We start from the raw sequence: 13,389 nt of genomic DNA on the forward strand, positions 1-13,389 counted from the left end.
CTTCTACTCATTACACAGTAATAGAGGGGATTTGTTACATACAATTTTAAGGCAGAATTCTTTCATTTGAGCTCTAAAGAATTTTTATGTGTAATAACCAGATGATAGCTCAATTTCCACTTTATTTTGTGGATATTTGGCCTGATTCTTACAGAGAGCATGTTTTCCCCATTCACATACATCTTATTTTTTTCTTAAGTTTATATTTACAAGTTGAAATCTTTTCCTTTATGCAGTAAATGTTTTTTTCTTTTCTTTTAGATTAAATCAGTTTATTAAAACATTGTTCAGATCCTGTGAGACATCGCTGGAGCCAGTACGGTGCTATGAAGAACTATGAGATTTAGCCTGGACAGTAACTTGTTTCCTGGAGAATAGATTAAGTATTCCATTCTTCTACAATGGTTAATCTACTCAGAAAACAAATGTTTAGTATTTCCATAGGACTTTACTGCTCAGCAATCATCCTGCTTAAAATATGTATTTGTTCTCAGTTCTCAATGCCATCTAGTGACCAGTTCAATAAGGACCCTGGGGCTTTCCCAGTAGCCACGAATGGGGAACCATTTCCTTGGCATGAGCTAAGGCTCCCCAAGATGGTCATTCCCCTCCACTATGACCTTTTAGTCCATCCAAATCTCACCTCCCTGGACTTTGTTGCATCTGAGATGATCGAAGTCTTAGTCAGAGATGCCACTGAATTTATCATCTTGCACAGCAAAGATCTTGAAATCATGAATGCCATCCTTCATTCAGAGGAAGATTTGAGATACAGGAAACCCGGGAAAAAGCTAAATGTTTTGAGTTATCCTGCTTATCAACAAATTGCACTGCTGGTTCCAGAGAAACTCATGGCTGACCTGAGATACCATGTGGCAATTGACTTCCAGGCCAAGCTAGCTGATAATTTTGAAGGGTTTTATAAAAGCACATACAGAACTCTTGGTGGTGAAACAAGGTAAGACATTGTTCCAGCTGTTTACAGTCTCTCGTGATATTTTCCTTATGTGTTACATCTCTTTGCCAGGAGCATGCTTCAGCAGTCGCTTATTAAAAGCCCAATAAACTGTGGCAAACTAGGAAGAAGGAAAAGCTCCATCATTTTTTAGGAAAGTCACAGTCAACCTGGGAAGACAGCATGCAGAGGCATAAACAGCTGAAGGGAGAATAACTTGGAGGAGAGGCCAGTATGTGAGTGTGATAAGACAGACATGTTTGTGTGCTCTAAAAATGGATGGTCAATGCAGAGAGAGCTAAAATAGGGAAGGCTTCTCAAAGGAGATGAGCCTTGATCTGAGACCAGAGAAAATGTGAGATTTGGGTTAAGAGGAAATGAAAGTATGTAGGTGGCCCAGGAAATAGCATCACTCAAATCTAGGAGGCAGGAACAAGTGTGTTTGGAGAACTGAGAAACACGGTCTATTAAATCAGCTCACATTTATTGAGCATATACTATGTGCCTGGCACTGTTCTACACTTTGAATGAGTAATGGTGAGATTTGGACCAGGTAAATAATAAATGCTATGAAGGAAATAGAAAAAAGGTGCTGTAATAGAGAGTACCTAATGTAGCTGGAGATTGGCACTAATTTAGCTGAGATGTCAGTGAAGTCCTTGTCAAGGAGGTGTGTTTAAACTGAGACCTAACTTTTTCTTTTTTAAAGAGACAATCATGAGGACATCTTAGGACAAAGTGTCCCCAGCAAAGGAAGCAGCAAGTGCAAAGGCTGTAAGGCAGGACCAATTGAGATAAAAAGGTCAGTGTGGCTTGAAGAGCATGAGCAAGAGACAGAAGTAGTTTAAAGAGATCAGATCATGCAGAGACTTAAAGCCTCTTGCAAGGAGTTTAGGCTTTTACTCAAGTGCAACGGGAAGTCATTGAAATGCTTTGACCAGATCTGTGTTTATAAAGACCAAGTGTATGTTGAGGATCTGATATAGAGAGGAAAAATTAGAAGAGTAATCATTTAGGAATCATTGCAACAGTTCAGACAAGACATGATTATGGCTAGTGTCGGGTAGTGGTGGTGCTTGTCGAATGAAGTGATTGAACTTGGCATTTCTTTTGGAGGATAAAACAGGCAGAATTTGCTGACATATTGGTTTTGTGAAGTGAGAGAAAGAGAGGAATCAGAGTGGATGATTTGGTTGTGCAGTGCTAAGGACCATCTGGGAAGGAAGAGAGTCCTGCTTTCAGGGCTATTCCATCTTTTATCAGTTGTATTCAATTGCCAGTTAGAAAAAACCCAAACACGATGGCTTAACACACACGGAGTCATTTTTCTTATGCGACAGCAAGTCCAGGAGCAGGGCAGTGCAGGCTTGCTACAATGCTTCTCAGTGTTATCCAGGACTCAGGCCCTTTGTATCTTTCTGCTCAACCATGATTTTTTGTACCTCTAGGCATCAAGTTCACATTCCAGGCAAGAAAAAGGGGGAGAGAAAAAGGCAAAAGGAAATATTTCAGCTGAGTCTGACTCCTTGTACAAAGCTTTCCCACCCAATGACTTCAACTAGATCACAACTAGTCCAACACATCAAGCTGCAAGGGAGTTTAAAGAAGTATTTGTTTATCTGGATACATTGTCTTCCTGAACAAAACCAGGATGCCACTGGAACTGCAGAAGGGGAATAAATGTTAGTAGGCAACTTTAGCAGCGCCTGCTACATACCTCCTCTTTCCTTCCCCAACTTAGGTACTGCCGGCTTGGGGCTCACGAACACACCCCTCAGCCCCAGCAGTCCACTTGAAACAGCCCTTCCCCAATCCCATCTCTTTCCCCCTCATTGCAGTTTCAGTTCTATGGGGCCTGTCCTCAGGTCCAGCATAGTACTGAATAGAAAACTTTTCAACTTCTTCTAAGGCACTATGTGACCAGTCCTGACTTTCTTTTCATTTTTTTTCAAGTCACAAAGTCTCTACTCAAAGGAAATACTTTTTAAAGACATCATTTTGGAGATGTGGGAGACTTGAGGGGGAGATTTTTGGGTGTAAGAGCTGGAGGACTTCCAGCATGCCTCTCATGATTAGCTGCAGGCTATTTTTGACTCTTGTTATGATTAATTAGTCAGCTCTCCTCATCCTCATACTAGTAGGTCTAACATGTAGGATTATTTAAGAGACAATATCAACAGAATCTTCTCTCTCTCTCTCTCTCTCTCTCTCTTTCTCTCTCTCTACACACACACACACACACACACACACACGCACACGGGCAACTAAACCTAAAATACAAAAATAATTAAGTCAACAATAGTTCTTTGAGAAATAGGAAGTCACTACATTGCATGTGGAAATAAAATTAATCATGTTTAAGTAGCAAAGAAAATCTTAATTTTCTTGCTTTTCCATATAGACTTACTATAATCAAAATTTCTTGTTAGTGAAAACTACTCCAGCCACTTGGAATTCCTTTACATTTGCAGCACCTGTTACCAAAATCCAAATAAAACCCTGAGGCCCCAAGCAAATCATTTAGATTCTCAGCCTCGTTTTTCCAGTCTGAATTACAGGAATAAAGCAAATAGAAGAAAAATTATCCTGACAGCTTCTCTTTTTTCCCTCCTGTCTTTTCTCACCCTTTTTCTGACCCTTGAGATTTCCTATTCTCCCCTTCTTCTCCAATCAAAATCTGCTCTCCAGCTGTGCTTTATAATTGAAGTTTTAAATCCAAATGATAAACCTGTAGTTATACTATTTTAGGCAGTAGTAAGGTGATGTGATATAGAGATTTGTCAGAGTATCTATCTACCTCTTATAGTCTAAAGACTGGAGCTGCTGTGCCAGTAGGCAGGGGGAGCTAGAATTGTTTTGGGTCTTAGGTCCCCCATGGAGACCCCTAGCCAACCATGATATAGGAATATGAAAACTCAGTTTCTTGCTTGCAGTAGAGGAAAATTTGAAGATGGGGCTTCTATTCCAGAGCCCCCTGGGAAACAGGCTGAAGCTGGGACCTGGTCTGGCTTCTTCCTCTTCCCTGTTTTGCTTCTCTCATTCCCTTTTCTCTTGGTAGCCTGTTCTGAATGAATCAGGGTCTGCTTCCTAGGAACATACCCTAAGACATTTCCCATATGCACAATTGTTCAGACATCTGATTGAGGTCCCCACAGGCTGAACTACTAATTTCCTGGTCAGTTTTGCCCTGAAATTGACTGGGCATGCATGCCTACCTCAGCCATTTACTAGCTAAGGATCCTGGAAAGGTCACTCCAATTCTCTGAGCCTTAATATTCACGTCTGTGATGAGTATGACGATCATATAAGTAGAGTGCCCATCGTCGTGCATTATTCCCAGTTGGCAGCTATTAAACAAAATTTTACCTTTTTTTTTTTTCAAAAAGGAAGCCTGAATTCTCTAAGATTATAGTGTGAGACATCAAGTATGTCACCTCTAGGTTTGATAAGCTGTGTTCTGAAGGTACACATTTATTTCTTTTCTTGGTTTCACTTGTGTATTTTTGCTGGGGGTACTTCTTCTTTTCACAGAACAGTTGCAGTAACAGATTTTGAGCCAACTGATGCACGAATGGCTTTCCCTTGCTTTGATGAACCTTCGTTCAAAGCCAACTTTTCAATCAAGATAAGAAGAGAAAGTGGACACATTGCACTATCCAACATGCCAAAGGTACTGCCACTTTCAGAAACATTGGAGAATCATTCTCCAGTTGAGCTTTGGTCTTCGTTGTGTTATTTTTAAAAATATTTCCTTTGTTTTCAGGGCTTAAGCTATTACTTTGTTTTATCTATCTACATAGTATGTAACAAACTTAATCCTTCTAGATTTTTTAACATCACTCTGGGGAATTGTCACACAAGAGGTTTTGTTTTGTTTTGTTTTTTAAAGAGATTTAGAGTTTCTTTGTGTTTATATGGAAACATTATTCTTTTAAATCAGGGGTACTTGGCCAATGATGAAATCATATAGAGCAGCACTTCTCAAACTTTAATGTTTAGATGAGTCATCTTAGGACTCTGTTAAAATTTAGGTTCTGATTCAGTCAGTCTTGGGGTGAGGCCCAAAATTCTGCCTTTTTAACAAGCTCCCAGGTGATGCTACTGCTACGAGTCCAGGGACCAAATTAGGAGGGATAAGGGCCCCCTTGGAATTTCTGATCTGGCCTTCCGTGCTGGAAAGAAGAAATCCTTTTTATTTTTTTAAGTTCCATAAGCAGTTCTTAAAATTATTTATAAAAATTATTTATTGTGGTTATATACTTTTTTTTTAATGGGAAGAGATCTTTGAACACTTTTATTTGGCTCACATTTATATTCAAAATGCGAAGACTCTGAAAGATACAGTAGACCCTGAACTTCATTTAATATTTCCTCACTAATGATGTGCTTACCATTTGTGCTGTTGAACAAAATGTAAACCATTTCTCCACTGTTGCTTGGAAAGTAGGACAAAAATAGAGTCTCTTCTGAAAGCGCTTCAGTAGGAGGAGCAGCACAGAAAGCAGCCGGGTCACAGTAAGCCGGCAAGTGGCCCTACCTGCTTTTCCTCTCTACCCTGCACAGTGACTTGCCTCCGTGGATGAAAGGGAGAAATGAGTTGATAAGCTAGACACTGAATTCCCCCAGATTTCTGTTTAATGTTAGAAACAATATTTGCTCTGAAACACTGGCAGAGCAGATCAAGGGGGAAAGTGACAACATTCTATGTGACACATATCCCATAGTTTTTCCAATACCGTAAAGATAGCAATTTAATTGTCCCTCTCATTTTTAGGTAAAAACGATCTGCTACCTTAACTCAAAGTCTTCTCTTCAATAGCATGTTCATTTCAGAGTAGTTCAGTCCCTTTCCTGGCAGCTCTTTATTAATAGATTTGTTCATATGAATAATCATGGAGGGTAAAGTGAAAATACAGTTCATAAAGCCTTTTAATTAAAATGAGATGCAAACATAAATTGACATTTTGTTATATTAGAATTTAAATTTCTATCTTTAGAAACCTCCAATACTTCTCATATTTAGAAAAAATAAGTGAACACTTTGCAAATACTTTATACGAACTTTGAATCTTTGCATTGCCTCAGTTGACCAGACCAGTTGTCTGGATCACACCGTTATTAGCGAATACTGGCCTAGCCGTCTGCTTCTCATTTACATACCCAGCCGGGCTTTCAAGGCTGGCCAAAAAAGGAAAACTGAACTAATGCTACAATCATGCTCTCTGGATAATAGCTGCAGCACTTAAGATGGGTTATGGACTGGTGGGGTGAAGCAACACATACTAAGTTCTCAATTTTTTAAGTTAAGAATACAAAATTAAGAGAAGTGAGGTGGCCAGCCAAGTACTAGTAGAGACAGCATATCTTTTGGGCACGTCTTTGTCCTCTTAATTCTTTAAAGGAAAATATACCTGCTGGCAACACTTGCTATGTGCAAGTAGAGTCCTGTCAATATTAAGAAAACAGTGAAATCTTTAACTAGCAACAAGTGTTTTATACTTGGACCTTATATCACCATCCTGGATGAACTTACGCTAACAACCTATACACCTCAATTTAAGGCACTGTTAGTCTACAAAGGTTGCTCCAGGTTCCTGAACAAAATTTAGCCTCCAAGGGCTTCATTTTTATCATGGGCGGTGGGGGGCGAAAGGGGGATGTAGATTAGAGGGAATGCCCATCTGTCTCCTAACCATCTCTGCCACCAGCTGTCTAGTGTCACGGACTCTCATTTCCCCATAATACTACAGCCTTGCCTCTTTTTCCCTTCACCCCTTCACACACTTGACTAAATGGTTTTGGAGTTTGGTCAGAAGACTGCAATCATAATGCCCTCTCCCCGGGCCCCACCATAACCCTCTCTTCTGCTAGGAGTATGTACCCATAGAACTGTGGTTGAATCAGGCTCATAAATAAAAAGATTATTGTTGGGCAAAATTAATTTGCTGGACAGAGGTAAAATTTACAGCCCTATATATATTGCTAACTTTCTTAGAGTATTTGGTCAGTGTTTTCTGCTTTATTGGAACTTACAAATTGATTTTTTTGATAGAAATCCATATAAATTCTATAGAATTTAATAGCAAAAATATTTGTCACCGAAATAGACTAGGCACTTTATGGTAATATTTCAAACTATTATCTCTCGCCAAAGCAAACTGAAATCTTAACCAAACACATAAAACATGCTCTAGAAACTGTAGTTAGCTCTGCCACAAGCCTGACACCTTGGAAAGGGGGGTAGACAGGGTAGGAGCAAGCTAGTCTAAGAGTTATTATCACTTTGAAGAAAGTGGTATTTTCAGGTTACCATATCTGATCCATTCAGTATTTAGGGGTGTTGTATAATGGTGGAGATCATCTCTGGGACAAGCTATCCAGAGCAAATGAAGATAAAATTCAGTAATTATTCAGTGAATTTGATAGATGCAGCTGACAAGTCTGTAGGCTTAAAATTTTTGCTTCCTCAGAACATAGGCAGAAGCTTAAATTACTAATGACCTCCTTGGCCTGACTGCTTTCATTGCTGAATCAATGAAGCAAAGATAAAAATAAGACTATGACTCAAGCTGTCACACACTGAGTGAAAGAATGAGCAATGTCTTTAGAGTCATATGGTCGCATCCACATCTTGGTCTTGCCATAGAGCTCAACGTGTGATCTTGGATAATTCAGTTACCATTTCATAGACTCTGTTTCCTCACCTGTGAAATAACACCTACCTCACATACAAATAATAAGAGGATTAAAAGATAATGCAAAGCATCTAGTACAGTTTTGCTTCTTGTTTCCTTCTGCAACAGAGGTTTATTTATTATATAACAAAGAGAAAGGAGTCATTGTCTGGTATATTTTTCCTTAGAAGTGCAGAACTTAAATTTGTGCCAATTTGGAAATTATTGCATTTCAAGAAGGTAGAAACATCTAAAATGCTTTTATGCTTTCAAGCAACAAAATAAGATTTGGCATAATTTTTAGATTCCAGAAGTAGTCCATTGTGTCTTCAAGGAAGTCTGGGAATAAAAGAAATCAAGGGAGGAGAGGCTACAGAATATTATGAGAGGCCATTGATCTCCTATAAGGACATCAAGTGTCCTTCAGAATGTCAGGCTTTCCTCTAATGTACCTGGCTTAGGTCATAGGCATTGTTGTAAAATACTCCAGTTTTCAAATACTGATTCTTTTCTTTCCTGTAGGTTAAGACAATTGAACTTGAAGGAGGCCTCTTGGAAGATCATTTTGAAACTACTGTAAAAATGAGTACATACCTTGTAGCCTACATAGTTTGTGATTTCAAGTTTGTGAGTGGGACAACCTCATCAGGGATTAAGGTGAGACTGAGATCTAATTTTGTACATAGCCCAGGATAGCGTCCAGAGGACAATGAGCTTTTCTTTATTTTCTTAAGCTTTTTTCCTTATTATCAAAGTATCATGCTTATTTGTAAAATAAGCATGATACTTTGTAATCCTATTACCAAGAAATAATTACACATAATATTAATATTTATCTTCTAAATATTTTTCTATGCATGTCAGTATGACAGTATTTAAAGAAATGGTATATACTGTATATATATACTTTTTACAAAATAATATATGACTATTTTAACTTAATTTTTACCATAATATGTAATAAAAATCAAATGTCACTAAATATTTTCCTATAATACTATATTAATAATTGTATAACACTATGCTGCATGGAGGTACCATAAGGATTTTTTAATGAGCACCTTATTTTTAGATTTTCACATTGTTTCCAGTTGTTTCCTATAACTTTTTTCCTCAGTGAAAAAAGGTATTCATAATTTCTAGAGTCTCTGTTATTTGAAAAAATTTATAATACCCAGTAATTGTTTTATAAATTTTTGCAAACCGATCAGTAGAGATATTAAAAATAAAAGTAAAAAAAGAACTCCTTACCTTGAGGAACCAAATGATCAACATAAAAGCATAGTCAAAGAACTATAAAATAATGCTTATGAAATATAGCTATAAAATGATTACAGTTTATATACATATTATACCTACAGATATGTAGAGATATATTATGAGCAATGTATTTATTTACATATGTGGCATCTCTGCACATAGGTTTATATGTGCATAGATATAAATGTGTGTAAGAGGTCAGATGGCACTTCACTTCAGAGGACAGGTTGCTGTCAGCTTCCTTGGATTCACATCCCAGCTCTACAGTATTTTATATGGGTGCCTTGGATGAAGTTACTTAATCTCCATGAAGATAATAGCAGCTACTTCATAAGGTTGTGGAATGAATTAAATTAGAGTTTACGTGTATGCATTTAGTATGGTGCCTGGTAAGCCACCAAAACACGGTGGCCATTAACATATCTTTCCTATACAAGTTCTAAATGACATCAGTTAATTCAGAACATACAAGCAGATCACAAGAGGCAAGTAGCACTAAACTTTAAACCCAAGAAAACCAGAATCGAACTTTATTCTTTCCATTTAATGGCTAGTCACTTTGGAGGAAGTCAGTGAACATATTTGGGCATTTTTGAGTAATTATTTAAAGTAAGCTAGATGGGGAAAGGGATGGATCCAGTAAGTTCTTGAAGACGTCCTTACCTCATAAAACTATGTTTTATTTGAATTGTGCTAGTAGTCATAATTTTGGAAAGCTAGTTCTCAAGTGTTGGAGTATATGATAGTGATGAGTTCAAGTAGACTCTCATAATATAATGGGCAATATAGTTTGAAATTTACAGATTAGCACCTAGAGAATGAATTGTAACAGAAGATGCAGGATCGTTTATAATTCTCAAGACTGACGTTTGCTTTAATATTTTACGGAATTTCTTGAAAAATGCAGTCTGCCTTTCTTTGGGTAAGTGTTGTTAGGAATGGAGTTGTGCCAAGGAGCTATCATTCAAAAACCACTTCTGATCAACATTTCCAGGTGTCCATCTATGCATCCCCAGACAAGTGGAGTCAAACCCATTACGCTTTGGAAGCATCGTTGAAGCTACTTGATTTTTATGAAAATTACTTTGATATCAACTATCCACTCCCAAAACTGGGTAGGTTAAAACTCCACATCATTGTCTATATGTGATTGAAATGAGCACAGAAGTTCACTTAGCCGCAGAAGCAATAATTTGTACCTCTGAGTTTTTCCTGGAGTGTAGAAAATAAAGAATTATGAGAAGACATAATAGATCATTTCTCTATTATCATGTTTAATGTTAAAATAGCTGCATTGCATATTAGATTTGCTTGAATGAATTTTCTAGAGCATAATTTTTTCTATACCATATTTGTTTATACCAGCAATCTTTATAAAAGTTGCTAAAGCTTTACATAAACAGCTGAAACTGTCCCTTCATCTGTTATCCATAGTGCAATTGAGGTTGGAAGAAAGATTATGGCACAGATTTTAAAAAAAATATTTAGAGGAAATAGATAATTTGAAATGGTAGCAGTAGATCTTTATTTAAGAAAATACACATAGTCTCTCTTGGTTTTAATTTTCTATCTTAAATATTAAAAGTTGTGATTTTTATAATATTGCAGAACACATAAGAACTATGACTTAATTTTATAACTCATATAGATTACTTTAGAGCTTCTGACAGTGACAAAACATTTATTTTCCTTTGGGATGTTAGGAAATACTCCTTATTATATCCTTCGTCTCTTTTTCCACCCCCAAACTCCATGTGAATTTTTTAAAGAGAAGGTAAAATGGCCATCAAAAGACATCTCCAGGTGCTTATTCCTATAGTGCCTGAGTCTCACTGTATTATTAGAATGCTAATTCTATATACCCGTTAGCACAGATCTACTAAATTCAGTTTACCCATAATCCACTGCTGTCCTACGTCAAAAGTCGAGGAAAGATCAAATAACAGCCATCGATAATTTCATGTTGTTCTTGAAAAATGCGGCCTTGAAGATTAGATGAAATGTATTTCAAAACTAACTGAAAAGAAGCATGCAGCTTAAGAATAGAGCAGATATAAGCATCTCTAATGGCTATGGGAAATAATCCATAGCATAATCATGGGAAATAATCCAAAACATAAAATCGTCACAAAAGATGTCTTTTGATGGCCATTTTACCTTCTCTTTAAAAAATTCACATGGAGTTTGGGGGTGGAAAAAGAGACGAAGGATATAATAAGGAGTATTTCCTAACATCCCAAAGGAAAATAAATGTTTTGTCACTGTCAGAAGCTCTAAAGTAATCTATATGAGTTATAAAATTAAGTCATAGTTCTTATGTGTTCTGCAATATTATAATAGTATTTAGAAAAGGAGTGACGATCAAAATTAAATCGTATTTAGAAAAGGAGTCATTCCCACATTTGAAATGCTAATGAATATTATGTATTTAGAAAAAGAGTCATTCCCACATTTGAAATGCTAATGAATATTAATATTTATTGGTGCCAATTTAGTATTTTATTTTGTTATAAATGTTTGCTTTTACACACTGGAGTTAACTAGTATTAGTTAGTTAATTAGGCAATGCAATTACAAACCAAGTGACTTGGTTTATTTCAAACTTAAAAAAAAAATTACCTTTTCTTTCAGTTGAACAGTACTTCTTCCAAAATGTCCTGGCAGAATAAAAGAAAAAATTCCGAGATTAAATATTAGCCAGAAATTTTTTAACCTATGTGAAGTCATTGGCAAAGGATGTACATGGATATAATATAAATTAATATTTATTATACCTGAGTTCTGTAAAGATAATTAAGTTTTACTTTACTCATCTAAGACTTTGTTAAGAGGTAGAGGAAATATCAGTCTTGTTCTCCTGAAACTGAAATCCTGTATCTTTCTCTTTTTGAAGGAATTAGTTCATTTTGCTTTGATGGATCTCAAACATAATTATTCAATACTTTTTATTTTCAAACTTTTCAGTATAATAATATAAAATACAATATTAGTGTTTTTAAATGAATTATTTTCTTAGCCGTAATACACCCATGGTATTTTCAGAATCTAATAACTTAAAAAAAAAAAGATCGAATATCAAAAGGTTACTTTAGCTACAATCAAAACTGTATAGATAAAATTTATCATACTTGATATGGGTGCTGATTATTTTTACTGCAACTGCAAGACACCATGTCAATGTTAAGATATTCTTGATGTTTTCAGAAAGTCTGTTTATATATACTGAAAGCATCATATGTATTTGAAGAGAAAACAAACCCCAGTTTTGGTGTAGAAGTCATAATGATAAGTGTGATTCTTCTTATTTTTTAGATCTAGTTGCCATTCCTGACTTTGAGTCTGGAGCCATGGAAAACTGGGGCCTCATCACATATAGGGAGACATCACTGCTCTTTGATCCCAAGACCTCTTCTACTTCTGATAAACTGTGGGTCACCAGAGTCATAGCCCATGAACTGGCACACCAGGTACTTGGCACTCGTGACATTCTCTTAGTATCAGTCCTAAAGAGCATTATACAGCACATTACCAATCTTCCTGAAACAACATAAAATCATATCATTTACCTCTAGAAGGGACCTTAGGGATTATCAAACCCAATATAATATGTTAAGTAGCAGAGGGCTCAAGCTGTAGACCATGGGACTCCTACAGGAATTTTATCACAAAAGAAGCAGTCATTATAGTCTCCACAACTCTTCAAAGTAAAGCCTTCAGATGTCTTTTAGTAAAGAATAGTGTGGACTGTGCATATACATAAAGCACAGAATTGGAAACCCTACAAATAGAGATTTCTACTAAAAATATTTCTCCTTATATCCCCTAGAACTGTAACATTCCAATCTAGGGCAAAATCAACCTTCCTTCAGCTGGAACCTGTGATTATGCAAGTACATAATGAAGTACTTCCAGTCTAAGTATTCACAGGCTGCTGGCCCTGGGCACTATACCTAACTCTCTCAACTTCAGAGTCCTCATCTATAAAATTAAGTTAATAGTAGCTCCTGGTTCTTGAAACTGTTTTGAGGATTACAGAGAGGTGTCTGTGCCTGTCGTATAGTAGGCTCACTAAGTATTAGTTATTAATGATGACAACAATAACCACTGCTACTGCTACCATTTCTTGCATGATAAGGTTTCCAAGTGCCATCTATCAACACTGTCTTACATGCAAATATGGAACTGTAAAACTAGCACTATAGATATCAGAGATGATTTCTACTCTATTTCCGTTCTGAAAATCCCCAGTAACAAAGTGAATTATTAAGGGTCCCAGAAATTCTCTTTCACCAGGTAGGTAAATATCATGCCATTGTAGAATCTGGTAATGTCTCTTAATTTTAATTTTTACCTTTACCATTTATCATCACCATAATAATAAATTCTGTTTTTCTTTTTTGAAACAGTGAACTAAGTACCCAATTACACAGGAGCCATGCTCAGCATTGTACTATAAGAACATATGGGCAGCCTCTTCTGGTTTATAATCTCCCCATTGGC

At 36.5% G+C, this 13,389-nt stretch overlaps 1 protein-coding gene across 1 annotated transcript in view; it reads left to right on the forward strand.

Moving 5' to 3' along the window:
* The window catches only part of ERAP2 (endoplasmic reticulum aminopeptidase 2), a 37,886-nt gene that overhangs the window by 1,956 nt on the left and 22,541 nt on the right, over positions 1-13,389 (forward strand). The window contains exons 2-6 of the mRNA XM_006913239.3: positions 262-958; positions 4,487-4,625; positions 8,152-8,286; positions 9,884-10,004; positions 12,202-12,356. Coding sequence (XP_006913301.1) covers positions 402-958; positions 4,487-4,625; positions 8,152-8,286; positions 9,884-10,004; positions 12,202-12,356 — 1,107 coding nt within the window. The 5' untranslated portion in view covers positions 262-401. The remainder of the gene's footprint in view (positions 1-261; positions 959-4,486; positions 4,626-8,151; positions 8,287-9,883; positions 10,005-12,201; positions 12,357-13,389) is intronic.

This window comes from Pteropus alecto, unplaced genomic scaffold, assembly GCF_000325575.1.
Source record: "Pteropus alecto unplaced genomic scaffold, ASM32557v1 scaffold20, whole genome shotgun sequence".
Lineage (NCBI taxonomy): Eukaryota > Metazoa > Chordata > Mammalia > Chiroptera > Pteropodidae > Pteropus > Pteropus alecto.